At 35.2% G+C, this 13,283-nt stretch overlaps 3 protein-coding genes across 3 annotated transcripts; 2 read left to right on the top strand and 1 right to left on the bottom strand.

Annotated features, from left to right (window-relative positions):
* Positions 1 to 1,356: 1,356 nt before the first annotated feature.
* On the bottom strand, positions 1,357 to 1,971 carry LOC131650026 (uncharacterized). The gene has a single exon (XM_058919769.1). It carries the CDS (start codon positions 1,969 to 1,971, stop codon positions 1,357 to 1,359), a length of 615 nt encoding a protein of 204 aa, XP_058775752.1.
* Positions 1,972 to 6,059: 4,088 nt separating this feature from the next.
* On the top strand, positions 6,060 to 7,117 carry LOC131650025 (uncharacterized). Its single transcript, XM_058919768.1, has 3 exons — positions 6,060 to 6,504; positions 6,552 to 6,613; positions 6,698 to 7,117. The coding sequence occupies exons 1-3, from the start codon at positions 6,060 to 6,062 to the stop codon at positions 7,115 to 7,117; spliced, it is 927 nt and encodes a 308-aa protein (XP_058775751.1).
* Positions 7,118 to 7,195: 78 nt separating this feature from the next.
* Positions 7,196 to 7,672, top strand: LOC131650024 (uncharacterized). The gene has a single exon (XM_058919767.1). The coding sequence runs from the start codon at positions 7,196 to 7,198 to the stop codon at positions 7,670 to 7,672; it is 477 nt and encodes a 158-aa protein (XP_058775750.1).
* Positions 7,673 to 13,283: the final 5,611 nt, after the last annotated feature.

Raw genomic sequence — 13,283 nt, 5'->3', positions numbered from 1 at the left:
TAGAAGTACTCCCTTCGTTCTTTTTTAAGTGTCGTTTTAGAAGAATTTATTTGTTTCTATTTAAGTGTCGTTTTATAATTTAATGTTATAATTTGTCAATTATACCCTTATTTTCTTAATAACTCCACCTCACATTTTTTAATTAGTTATTGGAAAAAGATAGTGCATGAATGAATTTATTTGGAAAGGGTATGATAGGAAAAATAACTCTAACAATCCACTATCTTGGTTGAAGAGCGTTTTGCTAAAATGACACTTAAAAAAGAACGGAGGAAGTATTACACTACATGCAAATTAGACCAGATATCTAATGAACTCAAATTGAAAACATATATTTAATGAAGTAAAATAAAAAATAAACAAAATATACAAGCTTTATATGACCCTAGTCACTCAAACAGACACGACTATATGAGTTTTTAATATCACACCGTCCAAATTGTGTAAAAAGGACAAACAAACAAATTTAAAATTTTTATCAATCGGACTACTGGAGGTACACGATCATCTTCCGAAATCATAATTTAATGGTCTTCCACTAAAAAGGATCATTCTCAACTATGGATGGCAATTGGACTCATCTCAAGTGAGTACCCGCAAAAATTACCCACAACGGATAAGGTAAAAACTCACAAAATGGGTACGGGTATGAGCACAAGCAATTACCCACAAAAATAAGCGGGTATGAGCATGGGTACGGATATCTTAATACCAACACTATATAGTTGCATAAAGATTGATTTACATTTTTAAGAGGTAAAATTTTAACTATTAATCTATTAAAACAAAAAAAAAAATCAATTCAATTTTTCTTAATTAAATGAATTCTAGGATTTGTTGAGCAAGAATTAGTTCCTAACTTCCTATAAAGATTGAATCAATTATAATCATATAGAATAATGTCCGTGCAATTTTACAACTAATTATACAACTAACATTATCACTAAAAACACTAATCCAAATTTTAAATCTAAATACATAGAGACAAACATTCAAATACTTCGTTTTTTATGATAACAACATAAAAATTTGAGTAGTTCACAAGCTAAACATTTCTCCTGAATTTGTGCTGATTTTTGTATCGAACTTTGAGAAAACTTTTCTATCTATGACAATACTAAAAAAGAAAGAAGCAAAAACCACCTAAGAAAGAGTGGCCAAATTAGAACCCCTCATAACACATTAGGGAAAATAGCATTTCAATGCAACAATACTAACTGGCATAGGTATAATGAGAATGAAGAAAAAGGAAGGGAAAGAACTTATCAACAGGAATTAGGGAAAAACTAAAAATTCTGCTATGCATCCGCACCATACTCTTTGATACGCTGGTCAAGCCGCTCCAAACACTGCTCTTCAGACGCCTGAAGCCGCTCGATACTCTTCTATACGCTGATCTATACTCTCATTGAAACGCTGCTCTATAGACACACGATACTCTTCGATACGCTGATCTATCTGCTCCCTGATATGCTGCTCTACAACCGCACGATACTCCTGGATACGCTCATCTATATACTCGTTGAAACGCTGCTCTGCAACCGCACGATACTCCTCAATAGGCTGATCTATCTCCAAGCGCACATCCAACACATGAATGTCACGTGGAGCCTCAAGTTCCTCTTCCACAACAGTTTGTGGCCTCTGTCCGAAAGGACGAGGAGGAATCTCCATTCCAAGATATGAGTTCAATCTTGGATCATCAGTTACCGATTTTCCTTTACCATAAAGAGGCACCAATTTCTGTTCTTCCACCATTGCTTTGCAAAGAGGACATCCATGAGAACAAGAACGATGGTGTAACCACCTGTAAAGACACGGCCAACAGAATAGATGACCGCAAAGAGTCACCACTGGATCCCGAGCCAAATCGAAACAAATGTTGCATTCAAAATCAGCAGCATCGTTATTGGGACTGTTCCCCGAAGAAGAAGATGCTGATTTCGTTGATTCTCGAAAACTATTCGACATTGGCTAAAACCCTAAAATCACATTGAGAAAGAAAGAGCAATGAGAAAGAAAGTTGCAATTGCGTTGAGAAAAAGAAAATGAGAAAGAAAGTTGCGATTGAGTTGAGAAAGAAAAAGTTACGATTACGTTGAGAAAGAAAAAGTTACGAGAAAGGGGAGCGTTGGAGTGAAAAGCCCTAAATTCGCTACTCACATAAACCTTGTGGAAGTTTCTAGATACTTTGGGGCTTCACTCATCTATATTTTTGTTCTACCATTTCTTTTCTGCTTTTTATTTTATTTTATTTATTCTTGCAATCTTGTTTCTTTTTCTTTCTTCTTTATTTTTGTTTTATTTCTAAGTATTATATTGTTATTATATGTAAATGATTATTATTATTTGTATTTGTAGTAAAATGATGTTTTTTATTAAGTTCAAATAAAAGTGAACACTTTCGTATCATTGAATTACCTTAATATTCAATGCCGCATAATTTTTGAATATTATTTTATTTTTAAGAAAATTAAAATTTTAAATCAATTAATATTAAGGACATAGGTATCAATTAAAACTAAAGAGTAGAATCTAAGAATTTGCATTAACTAAATTGTTATTCTTTAGTAAATTAAATTGTGAAACTATTTTTGTTTTTTATTTTCTTTGAAAATAATCCTTCAAACAATAATCCTTTATAAGTAATTATTATAGATTGTTGAAAAATATGAAACATGATCAGAATTGCCATGATACAACTTAGAAATTTGAGAGAGATCTGAATATAAATTTTTTGGAGTATTGATAATGATATTTCTGTTTTTAATGTGTTTTGATGTAAAACTCTAAAATAGAGATTATTTGATTTAGAAAATGTTAGGAATCAATTTTCTACTCAATAGATCTAGATTTAGAAAATGTTAGGAATCAATGTAGTGTGAAAGTGCATGTGACGTGGTAAGGGTGTTTAAGTGAAAGTGTGAGGGATATAAGATTTAGAGGGAGTCTGGATCGACGTCCATGGGTAGTGTAACAAACAAATACTCTTTTATTCTAACTTTACAATTTACAAACCCAAAATAAAAGACTCAATGAAAACTATAAAACAATAAAATTCAATTTACATGACATGCGTCTTCACGTGAGGTAGAACCTTTCCTTGAATGGGAACAACACCCAAAATAAAAGTCCAATAGAGTTTTGGCACGAAAATGAATGGTTTCCAAAAATAACAAGAAGACTAAATCTTCATAAAACGACTCTAAATATTGAGTAAATCAAATATAATTAAATCTTAATTTGACATAAATAAGAATTCCTTTCTTGCTGCTGATTAAAGAAGACAACTATGGCTCTCCGTGGGCATTTTCAGGTAATCCTAAAACTCAAAACCCTGGCCCCGAATCTTCGGATTCGGATGATTTATTGTCAAACGGTTTACAGGTGGAGTCTGTTTATTCTGGGGAGGAGTTTCTGGAAATTAATTCTGAGTCTGTTCCGGAAGTTTTTCCGGTTTTATATCCTACTTCTTCTCTTCGTCACGGGAATATTAACGTTAACGGGTGTCAAGGAGAGGATGAGTTGAAAAAAGTTGCAGGAGGTAATGGAATCAACCGGAAGGGAGTTTTTGAGTCTGTCGACAGTAGTTTCGATGACGCGGTCAGGGCGGTGAAGGTTAAGGAGAAGATGAAGGGGGTGTTGGTGACAAACAGGGTGGGAAGGACCGACGATGAGGTAGGAGAGTCTGTTAATATGTCTGCCGGACAAAATCCTAATCAGGATTTTAGCGGATCACATGTGCAACTGCAGTCCATCACTTCTAATTCCATCTCTCATTCTGTCTCTCAATCCATTGTGGGATGTAGTTTATTAAAGGAGGGGGCTGGTAGAAACATGGAGCAGGAAGCGATTATTGGAGATGTTAAAACTAAAAAGGTGAAATATAAATGGCTGAAGGAGAATGTGGGCAGGGGCGGTAATGTTAATGCTAGAGGAAGGAAAAGGAGGTCAGTCAAGTATAAAGGGCATAGTGGCGGTGTATATTCTTTTTCTGGGAGTGCTATTTCCGGTGATGGTGGGTCTAAAATGGCGGTGTACGGAAGACATAGTGAAGAATCCGATATTTGTAGGAATAACAAGAAGTTGTGGGGCATGCTGGACGGTAACATCAAGGAGAAATTGTTGGAGGCCATTTTAGGTTTGGGCGTAGTAGATATGGAGGGTGTAGGTAATTTGGGGAGAAAGATAGATTTACTGGAGAATGGTGAGGATATATCAAAGGAGGGGGGAGGGAGTCAAGAAAGGTGCCTTAATGATTATTGGAAGCTTTAATATAAGAGGGGGATGAACGCTTTAAAGAGAAGGAGAATTAGCGTTATTATTAAAAAAGGGAATGCGGACGTTTTTATGATTCAAGAGTCTAAGATGTCTTGCCTTAAAGAGGAGACGGTTAGAAGTTTTTGGAGTAACACGGAGATTGGTTATTCTTTCTCGAATGCTTCGGGGATGTCGGGTGGCCTTATTACGCTTTGGAAAGTTGGTAGTGTGGATGTTTTATATAGTTTTAAAGGCGAAGGTTTCTTGGGTATTAAGGTGGTTCGGATGGGGGAGACGTATTATTTGGTCAACATTTATTCCTCATGCGATTTTGATAAAAAAGAAGGTTATGGGATTCTTTGTTGGAGTTGAAGGACAAATATAGTGATGGTGAGTGGATTATGGGAGGGGATTTCAATTCTATTAAAGATAGGAGGGAGAGGAAGGGAAGATCCTTAGTGATAAAGAAGAAGGAGGTGGAAGCCTTTTCGGAGTTCATTCAAAAAAGTGCTTTAATTGATATTCCGTGCAAAGGAAAGAAATTTTCTTGGTTTAGTGGGGATGGGAAGTCCATGAGTAGAATAGATCGTTTCCTTGTGGCCGATAATGTTGTTAGTAGATGGGGGGTGGTTGGTCAATTTATCGGAGATAGAGATATTTCGGATCATAGTCCGGTGTGGCTTATGTCGGATGTTGCTAATTGGGGTCCAAAACCTTTTATGTTCAATAATGAATGGTTTTCTCATGACGATTTTATTCCTTTTGTGGAGGTTGAGTGGAAGAAGATGGTGGTTAGTGGTAGAGGTGATTTTGTATTAAAAGAGAAGCTCCGACTTTTCAAGGATATTCTTAGGAGGTGGAATAAGGAGGTTTTTGGGCATCTTGATGTGGAGGTGGAAGAGGGTGTGAGGGATATTAACTTGGCCGATGACATTTTAGAGGCGGATGATGGCTCTTTACTTTCGGTGACTTTGGAGAGGAGGAAAGAGGCGTCTAGTCGGTTTTGGAGGAATATGCAGATTAAAGAGAATATGCTATTACAAAAGTCTAGATTAAAGTGGTTGAGGGAAGGGAATGATAATAGTTGGTTTTTCCACAAGGTGATTAAGGAGAATAGAAGGATAAAACATATTGGCCCTATTCTTGCGGGAGGTAGTTTGGCGGTTTCAGTGGAAGAGGTTAGGGAGGCGGTTGTGGATCATTTTGGTAGAAAATTTGTCGAGGTGGATGAGAGAAGACCTTGTTTGGAAGGTATTCATTTGAAGGGTATTAAGAAGGAGATTGCGGAAGACATTGAGAAACCTTTTTTAGAGAGTGAGATAAAGGATGCTATTTGGAGTTATGGAGGTGATAAAAGTCCGGGTCCGGATGGGTATACTTTTCTTTTCCTTAAAAAGTGTTGGCATGTTGTTAAGGAGGATTTCGTGGCTTTTTTAGAGGCTTTCTATTCCGGTAACGTTCTTTCCAAAGCCATTACTTCTTCTTTCTTAACTTTAATTCCTAAATCTCCCGATCCTTTGGATTTGGATGATTACCGCCCCATTTGTTTGGTGGGTTGTTTGTATAAGGTGGTTGCCAAACTCTTGGCGGGTAGATTGAAAGGTGTGCTAGATCCGATTGTTTCTCCTTGCCAAAGCGCTTTTGTGCCGGGAAGACAATTTTTGGATGGGGTCCTTGTGGCTAATGAGGTGGTTGATGTTGCTAGAAAGGAGAATAAGAATTGTTTGCTTTTCAAAGTTGATTTTTAAAAAGCTTATGATTGTGTGAGTTGGAATTACTTAAGGACTATGCTAAGAAGAATGGGGTTTGGCAATAGATGGGTGAAGTGGATGGAGTTATTGGTCTTTAAAAGTAGCATGTCGGTTCTTGTTAATGGGAGCCCTACTAAAGAATTTGAAGTGTTTCGTGGCTTGAGACAAGGTGATCCGCTATCTCCTTTCCTTTACGTGATAGCGGCGGAGGGATTATCGGGTTTGGTGAGACGCTCTATGGCTTTGGGTGAATTTGCTAGTTTTAAAATTAGAGGGGATTGCTCGGTTGACATTTTACAATTTGCGGATGACACTCTTTTGGTGGGGGAAGGGTCTTGGAAGCATGTTTGGGCTATCAAAGCGATTCTTAGGGCGTTCGAAATTGTGTCGGGCCTTGGAATTAATTTTCATAAGAGCAAATTGATAGGCATTAACAACAACGATTCTTTCTTAGAGGCGGCGACCGCCTTCCTCTCTTGTAAAATTGAAGCTAGTAATTTCTTCTTTCTTGGTATTCCTATTGGTTTTAATCCTTATAAGGAAGCGACGTGGGAAGTTCTATTGGGCAAAATGAAGAGGAGATTGGGAAGTTGGAAAAACCGGTTTCTTAGTTTGGGGGGGGAAGAATTACTCTTTTGAAGTCCATTCTTAGTTCTTTGACTATTTTTACTATGTCCTTTTACAAGATGCCGTTGAAGGTGGTGAAAGACTTTACTAGGATTCAAAGCAATTTCTTGTGGGGAGGAGTGGAGGATAGAAGGAAAATTCATTGGGTTAGTTGGAACAAGGTGAATTTGCCGTTCGAAAAAGGAGGTTTATGGGTGAAGAACATTAAGTTGTTTAATCTTGCTCTCCTTTCTAAATGGAGATGGAGAATTCTTCAAGGTGGAAATTCGCTTTGGCTTGATGTTTTGAAGGCTCGGTATGGGGATATAGTGTCTCAAATTTGTAAGGGAGGGAAAATTGGTAGAAGTGGTGTTTTGTATTCTAATTGGTGGAAGGATATCGTTAATTTAGGTTTTGACCATTATAGGGATCCTATTGTTAATTGTTGCCATTTTGAAATCCAAAATGGGTTTTCGACTCCTTTTTGGGAGGTGGCGTGATTGGTTGATATTCCTTTAAGTACCGCTTATCCGGATTTATATGAGGCTTCCCTCCTTAAAGGGGTAGCGGTTGGGGTGATGGGAAGATGGATAGAAGGCAAATGGGTGTGGGGTGACCTCGGTCTTCCCGAAAATCTTTTGGCGGAAAGGGGTTTGGAGAGGAATAATTTGTTACTTCGGGAGTCTTTGTTGCACTCCGTAGGCCCGAAGGACTCCTTGGTGTCGGATGAAGTGTGGTGGAAGGGGGATGCGGAAGCGGAGTTCACGGTGGCATCTTGCTACGATTTTTATGAAAGGTGTTTAATACCTTTCGGTCCTTATGGAAAGCATGATGAGGCCTTTCACTTTGTGTGGAAAGCGGATGTCCCTTACAATATAAAAGCCTTTGGATGGAGACTTCTCCTTGATAGGCTTCCTACTAAAGAGTCTTTGGTTCGTAGAGGTATCCCTTTATCTTTTGAAAATTCTCGTTGTACATTGTGTGATATTGAGTTGAAAATAGAAAGCATTTCTTTTTTGGTTGTAAAGTGGTTAAAGAGATTTGGAATGAAATAGCTCTTTGGTTGGGTAAAGTGGGTGGAAAGGAAGAATAGTGTCTTCCTAATTTTATGGATTGGCACCATTTTTTTCGATCTCATAAGGTGAAGGAAAGCAAACTAGATGTTGTGTGGCTTGCGACTAATTGGTCTTTATGGGGTGTTAGGAATGGTGTTTGCTTTTGGGAGGAGGAATGGAATTTCAACGATATAGTTTGGAATATTAAGACTTTAGTGTGGAAGTGGTCTTTTTGTGGGAAAATTACCCATGCCTATTATTCTTTTTATGAGTTTAGTAGAGATCCCATACTATTTCTCTCATAACCTTAATTGGTTTGTAATTTTCTTTTTGTGGGGTTTTGGTCTTGTGACCCTTTTGTAAATAGGTTGGAGAACCCTTAGTTCTCCCTCTTATTAATATATTCCTATTCTCTTGCCTTTAAAAAAAATAAAATAAAATCTTTTCCAATAGAAACACGTTATAAATCAAATAAGTGATTGAAGAAAAAAGGAAATACATCTTGTTGGAACATGTCTTACATAAAAAGTCTTACATAAAGTCAGAACATGTTGCCTACAAAAGTTTGCTGATCAAATGTAATAACAATTTCTATAATAATTTGTATTTTTTGTGCATATTATTATTCACTATATAAAATTTATTTGTAGAGGAGACAACACCTATCACAACATAAGTGTGGATATTATATGATTACACATATGTTGAACTTTTTGTTGATAATAAACATAGGTTGAACATTGTATCAGTAGATATTGTTGATTTTTGAAAGCACTTGTAAAATATTTATAATTAGATATTAATGAATTTTATCGAATGATAGTTTGTTATTATTCTAAGTGTTTTTACACATTCTAAATATGAGTAGCCTTGTGTACCCTGTTTAAATAAGCAGACATTCTAAATATACATTCTAAGTCACTTTGAACACGTTTTGTTTTGACTATTTAATAGCCATCACAATGGTTGTTCTCTTGTCTGGTTCCTACCCATTATGATCATTAATTTGTTTTGAATGTATTGTTTGATAGCTCCTAATTCGAATATTCATTCTGCCACATTGATTATGTGTCGGCCTAATTGATTTGGCTCATTAATTGTCATAGCTCAGTTTTGTCCTTATGAACCAAATGAGAATGGGGACGGGCTCTATCGACTATAGGTCAAAACCTGACTTAATTTCCTAAGCTGTACACAACCCCTCTAGTATGAGGTGTAAGAACATAATGCTTTAGGTGAGAGATCAAGTGAGAGACCAAAACACCTCGAGTCCCTTGATTTGATTACTCCCACCTCGTCAACTTTGGGCCAGAAAAATAAGTTTAACCATTTAACTTGACCACATCTAGCTTCCTTTTGTCGGGCTAACTAGGGTTCAGGGCAGGCTACAACCCGAACTTTATTGACACAACATAAAAGAGATTGAATATGGAAAATAATTAAGTCATCATATTCATAGAAAATCATTTTTGTCAAATATTAGTTAATAAAATGTAGATAAATAAATTGAACATAATAACAAGCCTTTAAACTTGAACAATAAAAATTAATAGACTTGATTTTCAATTTAGAATTCGAAAAAAAAAAGATAAATTTTAGATTTGTTTACTCTTGATTTTTTGTTTGCATTGAGCATTATAAATGAAGGTTTAATATCTTTTTTACTCTTAAGTTTTTGTTTGCATTGAGCATTGTAAAAGATAAATTAGTTTCTTGGCTTCAAAACGTACTCCGTTAGTCATTTTCATCTAATTAGCGATCGATCACTTTTTGAGTTTTTGCGTCGTTAATTAGTTAAAAAGGACTAACATGTTATATTTTGAATAACTAATAGAATCTGAACCATTTTTTGAAGTTAAGGGACCAAAATAAATCTGAGATTAATATAAGCGACCAAATATATATATATATATATATATATATATATATATATATATATATATATATATATATATATATATATATATATATATATAATGGCGGAGCCAGAAAAATTATAAAGCCTGGGCAAAATTTTAAAGACCGCAATTTCACATTGTTTATAAATAATCATCAATCAAAATAAAAAAAGACTCGTCATTCTGTCAACAAAAGTATAGTTAAAGTAAAAGAGACGAAATATATCCTTACAATAGCATGTTAAATAAAATCAAGAGGCAAATGTCCTTTTCGAGATTTTTTGCGGTGAATGTTTGAATAATATTAATATCATCAAGTGACTCTTGAATATCTTTCGCTCGGTGTACTATATCATCAAGTCATTGAACCACACATCGTTGATCTTATTGCGTAAATTAGACTTGATAATCTTCATTGCTCAAAAAGCTCCTTCAACGGATGTAGTCGACATCGACAATATCAAAGCTAACTCAATAAGTTTGTAAACCAATAGAAATATCAAAATCTGCCCCTGCATATTTAAAATATTTTCTTTGCTCTGCATCTAATAATTCATTGTATGACATATCTAAATTTGTCTCCTATAATAATTTTTCCTCTAGCACCCAACCACATTGGGTAAAGGCTATGGAAACAGAAATTCAGGCCTTATCAAACAATCATACATGGATCATTACATCATTACCTCCAGGTAAGACAGCCATTGGCTGCAAATGGATTTACAAAACAAATTTTCATGCTGATGGCACCATAAAAAGATATAAAACTAGGTTAGTTGCTCAAGGCTTCAAACAAATCCAAGGTATTGACTTCTTTGACACTTTTTCTCCCGTTGCTAAGCTAACCAATGTAAGACTACTACTTGCTATTTCATCCTCATTAAATTTTCATATTCACCAATTGATGTGCACAATGTTTTTTTGCATGGAGATATGGAAGAAGAAGTTTACATGACTCTTCCTAAGGGTATGGAAGCCTCTTCTCCAAACCAAGTATGCAAATTACTTAAATCCATCTATAGACTTAAACAGTCTAGTAGACAATGGTTTGAGAAACTTTCAAAAGTTCTTATAACACACAAATTCACACAATGTTCCTCTGACCATTCTCTATTTATTCACAATTCTCAAGGGCAACTCAATTTTCTATTAATCTATGTTGATGACATTCTTCTTGCAGGTAACAACCTATCCTTCATTCAACATACAAAAGCCATGATGCATCATCATTTTCGCATCAAGGACCTTGGCACACTAAAGTATTTTCTGAGCCTGAAGATAGCTCGCACCACTTCCGACATTAACATCTGTCAACGCAAATATACACTGGATCTGCTTGCCATGACAAGTTTACTTGGCTGCAAGCCTACAATAACTCCTATGGCCCGAGACACCCGCCTGCAAACAACTGATGGCACTCCACTACAAGACAAAACCAAATTTCACAGTTTAATTGGTCAACTCATCTACCTTCTCAATACACGGCCGAATATTGCTTATTATGTACAACAACTTAGCTAACACATGAGCTGCCCCACTAACATTCATTACAATGCAGCCCTGCGTGTTCTTCGCTACCTCAAAGTTTCCCCTAGACAAGGAATCTTATTTCCCAGCAAATCATCTCTCCAACTCAAGGCTTTTTCAGATTCAGATTTGGTCACCTGCCTTGAAACTCGAAAATCCATCATCGGCTTCTGCATATATCTTGGAGATTCTTTAATCTCATGGAAATCCAAAAAGCAACCCACCGTCTCCCGCAGCTCCATAAAGGCTCAATATCGCTCCATGGTCTCTACTGTATGCGAGATTCAATGGCTTACCAACATACTCAACGAAATGCTCATCCCATACAAACAACCGGCCTTGCTCTACTATGACAACGCTTCAGCCTGACATATTGCTAGTAATTCCTCCTTCCATGAACATACGAAACATATTGACTTGGATTGTAATCTAGTTCGCGAAAAATTAAACCAACAACTGTTCCATCTCCTACCTATAACCTCCTCCGAACAACTTGCTGATGTCTTTACCAAACCATTGGATGCTACATCCTTTCTCTCCAACATTACTAAGCTTGGACTTCACAACATTTACCCCCAAGCTTATGGGGGGTATTAGATGCATAATATTTTCTATATCTACTTAAACTTTAGGTTACTGGGCCACTGATGTCTAGGCCCATTACTGATACATGTATAAAGCCTAGTTTTTCTCTTGTATTTTGTACTTTACTTTTCACTTTTACATTCTATTCAAAATGTATTCATTACCGCCAATTGCAATGAAAACATTTCATTCATTTTTCATGTAATAAATTGTTCACCATTGTTGTGGCCAGAGTTTTTTTTGTCATGTAACCTAGTGGCTTGAATTCACATTTTAAAGTTGAATAAATGGAATGTCAAGGATTCAAACTCGCGCCCCTGAAACTAATATTCCTACACAACTACCAAATAAGTTATTTTAACGGGACAAATTGTGGCTTGATTTGATCCCAAAGATACGTGCATGAAGTATTGACATTCAAAATTCCATCAAATTATGCAAGAATAATTTTTTGAAGATTGCTATGTTGCCTCTGTTGTATAATATATAATTTGATGTGCTATATATCTCACACGCTCACAAACACAGTAGTCATCTCCTACTCCTTACTTAAGATTTATAAAAACTATTTAATTGTCATCAAAGTCGTTGTTCTCTTGTCTAGTTCCGATCTATTATGATCATTAATTTGTTTTGAATGTATTGTCTGATACCTCCTAATTTGAATATTCATTCAATGTTGGTTCTAGGTGAGAGACTGTAATACCTTTCAACCCTTTGATTTTGATTATTCCTGCCTGCAAACTTTGGGTCGAAAAATAAGTTTAGTCTGTCAACTTGATCACATCCGGCTTCCCTTTATCGGCTTAACTATAAGGTTTTGGGCTGACTACAACTCAAACTTTATTAACACAACCTTATAATAATCGAACACGTATAATAATAAAGTCATAGTTTCATAGCAAGTTTTTTTGTCAAATATTTATTGATAAAATGTAAATAAATAAATTGATCATAGTAATCAGCGTCTATGTACAATTTATATTTTCAATTTAGTATTCGGAGAGAAAAATAAAACATAAATTTTGGATTTGTTTGCTGTTAACTATTTTTGCATTGAGTATTATAAAATGAATCTATATATCTATTTTTTTGTCAGAGGAGAAAAGAGGCTCATCCTTTTACCTTTAGATCTTCAACTCTTTTGTTGAAATCTTTAATGAAAGTATCACTCTAAAGTAATCAATCTCAAAAAATATGATTTTTTCTTTACCCACCTCTCTATGGGGTCACCCCAGCGAAAACCCCATTTTACCCCGCTTCGGAAATGCATTTCCGAAATATTTTTTGTTCTAAATTTTTCCAGACTTCGGAAGTGCATTTCCGAAAAAATTCCAAAAATTGGGATTTTGACTAATTCGGAGATGAATTTGATATAATTTATGAGTAATGAATAATAATAATTATATATTTTGATATAATTTATGAATTATGAATAATAATTATTATATATTTCTATTTTGATTCATATTTTAAAATTTAAAATAATTTTAATTAAAAAAATTAAAATAATTTATGTTACAAAATGAGTTATAATTTTTTATTTATATATTTATAATAATTATTATATATTTATATATTTACAAAAATAATTAAAAAAA

The sequence above is a fragment of the Vicia villosa genome, linkage group LG2, assembly GCF_029867415.1.
Source record: "Vicia villosa cultivar HV-30 ecotype Madison, WI linkage group LG2, Vvil1.0, whole genome shotgun sequence".
Lineage (NCBI taxonomy): Eukaryota > Viridiplantae > Streptophyta > Magnoliopsida > Fabales > Fabaceae > Vicia > Vicia villosa.
Note: the sequence above shows the minus strand (reverse complement) of the source record. Positions and strands in the feature narration are given on the sequence as shown.